The following is a 2,949-nucleotide window of genomic DNA, read 5'->3' as shown; positions in this document are numbered from 1 at the left end:
GTACTACAAAATAAGGTTATTTTGCCCCACCAAATGATTTTGTTGCGTGAACCTTTTCCCCCACTTTTTACAAAAAAATACATTTTTTCTCTCTCTCTCTTTGTTACAAGTTATGAAAATAAAGCAAATTAAAAGATACAGACTAGAAATAAAGTGAACACAATCTTTATGAATGTTTTATTGAAAATTTTATTGTGTCATAAATATGGCCCCTTTTCACTGGTCATTCATTTTTAAAATAATCAGGACCTTTATACAAGCATTCCAGATTCACATGGTGAAACTGTAGTAACAAGCAGTGAAACTGAATAATTACAATTGTGTTGTTTAAGCTTTTAATAGCATCAAATGTTTTTATCTACCAAACTGACAACCTGTTATGTTACATTAGTATAGTGATATGTCGATCTCTAATTTCACTACGTTAGTACAGTGTGCAGATTCATAACCAATCAGTTAAGGGCAGAAGTTCAATACAAAAAAAGTCACAAGAAAAGATATAATTGTTAAACTTCTAATACTGAACTGGAACGTAATTTTCTTCACAAATTTACAAGTACTCACATACACGGTTTAATATGCTGAAAAATTAACTTTTCTTATTACAGTTTGTTACGACCAGTTGGTAATACCTGCTACTTATCTTAGAACATTGTAAGTGACCTAATTGGGCAGTTGGAGAAGGTTTATACACTGCTGAGCACCAATGAAACCTCAAAGTTGATCTATTCTATGCTTGAAAGTCACATGGTGCCATTGCTTAACTCTGGTTCCCATGGCACAAGTGAGTTGATCTATTCTATGCTTGAAAGTCACATGGTGCCATTGCTTAACTCTGGTTCCCATGGCACAAGTGAGTTGATCTATTCTATGCTTGAAAGTCACATGGTGCCATTGCTTAACTCTGGTTCCCATGGCACAAGTGAATGACAATGGTGACACACTACCCCCACCTCCAGATGGGATGTCAGTTCTACCCCCGGTTATCATCTGGTACCCATTTAACAGCTGAGTAAACTTAAGCAAATATGGTGTAATGATCTAAAATGAACACACTGCTACAATCGGGGTTCAACAACAACAAAAAAAAACACAATTTATTCACAATAACAACACTTAGAAATAACTTCAACACTTACCAAAACACAGTTAATAAACAAATGCCTGGCCAGGACTTCACACCAATATTATTAAACAATTTATGATAAAGTGTGAGATAGCACATTCCATTTTATTTATTATTATGGTTGTGTTTATTGTTCATTTATTATTTCCTGCTGTCATTTAGTTTATCTATAAATTTTTAGTTGCATAAAATGCTAACTTACCTTCTACATAATCATTTGTATTTTGAATAAGTACATGTATGTATGATGAAACTGACATCAGCTTCTCTAGTGGTGATGTAAAGATACTATTAATGTAGCAGAACAGTATGTAAATTTATGATCACACGAGGTGGTACTCTTGTGACCTACCTTGTGAAAAGATACCCTGCCTTCCAGTGATAGAACAAGCAGTTCAGGGGCCCTGGGGCAAAGAAATGATCGGGGCCCCTTCTTTCAGAAGATAAGACCAGACCATAGCCCCAGGCGTCATGGACCCCGGGGCATTGCCCCGTGCTAGTTCCACCTCTGCTGGCTTCACTGAGAGAGAGAGAGTCATGAGATAGTTATTGAAGGGTATAGTTATTCCTGTTTATTACTCTATATTGATATTGAAAGGTATTGTTTGAATATTGTATTTGCTATATTTTTGGGAGAATTATATTTTTTTCTTTCTAGTTCTTTTTCTTGATTCCAAATTCTTATGGACTTTGCATAGTGGCAAGAGACATTATTCATACAAGGCACGAGGGGAAAACAATAAACATTTTGCAGCTATGTTTCATGATAACACAATAGCTCAAAACTACAGTCGTGCTGAAACAAAGTTGAGATACATGATAACCTTTGGTTTCGCACCTCATTTGCTTTCATTACTGAAGGAGCAGATAAAAAATAAAGAGTATGTGTTACTCTTTGATGAGAGCTTAAATATGAAGAACCAGTTTAAACAACTGTTTGATGAGAGCTTAAATACGAAGAACCAGTTTAAACAACTGTTTGATGAGAGCTTAAATACGAAGAACCAGTTTAAACAACTCTTTGATGAGAGCTTAAATACGAAGAACCAGTTTAAACAACTGGGCATTCACTTACGGTCTTGGAGCAAGTCAGAAAACTGTGTGCATACAAGATATTTACCTGTGATTTTATTGGTCATTCAGCCTCAAAAGACATCTTGGATTCTTTGATAAAATGTATTGAGACACTTAAGTTTGGGGATACCTTTAATTATCAATTGATGGTCCAAGTATCAATTGGAAACTTTTTAACATGCTACAACAAAGAATGCAGGGAGATTACAAGTGCAAATTGGTTGAAACAGGTAAGAGTGTTTCTGTAGGCCTAATAATAAGTGAGAAAGTAAACAGATAATTTCCAATTTACTCTATATAGGTTTTAAGATTTAATGGTACCAATATTAAGGATCTTTTTAATGAAGCATGCTAGCAAAAATACTACATAGAAAAGGAATGTTTTTGTGTTTCTAGAAAATAAAAATGTTTAAAATATTTTTGACTATTCTTTTATGCTAAAATAGGTACACACATTGACATAGTCATTTAGAATATATCAACCTAATAACCCGAAGCCAGGTACTGTTTTATTAATAAGAATTATTTATATAAAGTCTTAATATGAATGCCTTCTGTGGGAAATTTATATTACCGAAGAGATGTGAAAGTATGATAAGGGATTATATTTTTATATCTTAGTCAAAGAACTCTTTATGTATTATAGCGAAGGTGACCACTTTTGATTATATCATTTATATATATATATATATATATATATATATATACTATTTTGTTTAGTTTTAGGTTCGTTGTAGTAATTAACTAAA

The 2,949-nt window shown here is 33.3% G+C and overlaps 1 protein-coding gene across 2 annotated transcripts in view; it reads right to left on the bottom strand.

The window, feature by feature from the left end:
* Nucleotides 1-173: 173 nt before the first annotated feature.
* Nucleotides 174-2,949, bottom strand: part of LOC106466624 (Down syndrome cell adhesion molecule homolog) — a 31,519-nt gene continuing 28,743 nt past the window's right edge. Inside the window, exons 6-7 of one of the 2 annotated variants that reach the window (XM_022394669.1) lie at nt 1,479-1,646; nt 174-1,058 (exon numbers count right to left, since the gene is read on the bottom strand). In XM_022394669.1, the coding sequence (XP_022250377.1) occupies nt 1,522-1,646 (125 nt within the window). In that variant the 3' untranslated portion in view covers nt 174-1,058; nt 1,479-1,521. Of the gene's footprint in view, nt 1,647-2,949 lie in introns of both variants that reach the window. The other variant, XM_022394668.1, reaches the window with a different exon arrangement.

This window comes from Limulus polyphemus, unplaced genomic scaffold (genome assembly GCF_000517525.1).
Source record: "Limulus polyphemus unplaced genomic scaffold, Limulus_polyphemus-2.1.2 Scaffold2327, whole genome shotgun sequence".
In the NCBI taxonomy this organism is placed as follows: domain Eukaryota; kingdom Metazoa; phylum Arthropoda; class Merostomata; order Xiphosura; family Limulidae; genus Limulus; species Limulus polyphemus.
Note: the sequence above shows the minus strand (reverse complement) of the source record. Positions and strands in the feature narration are given on the sequence as shown.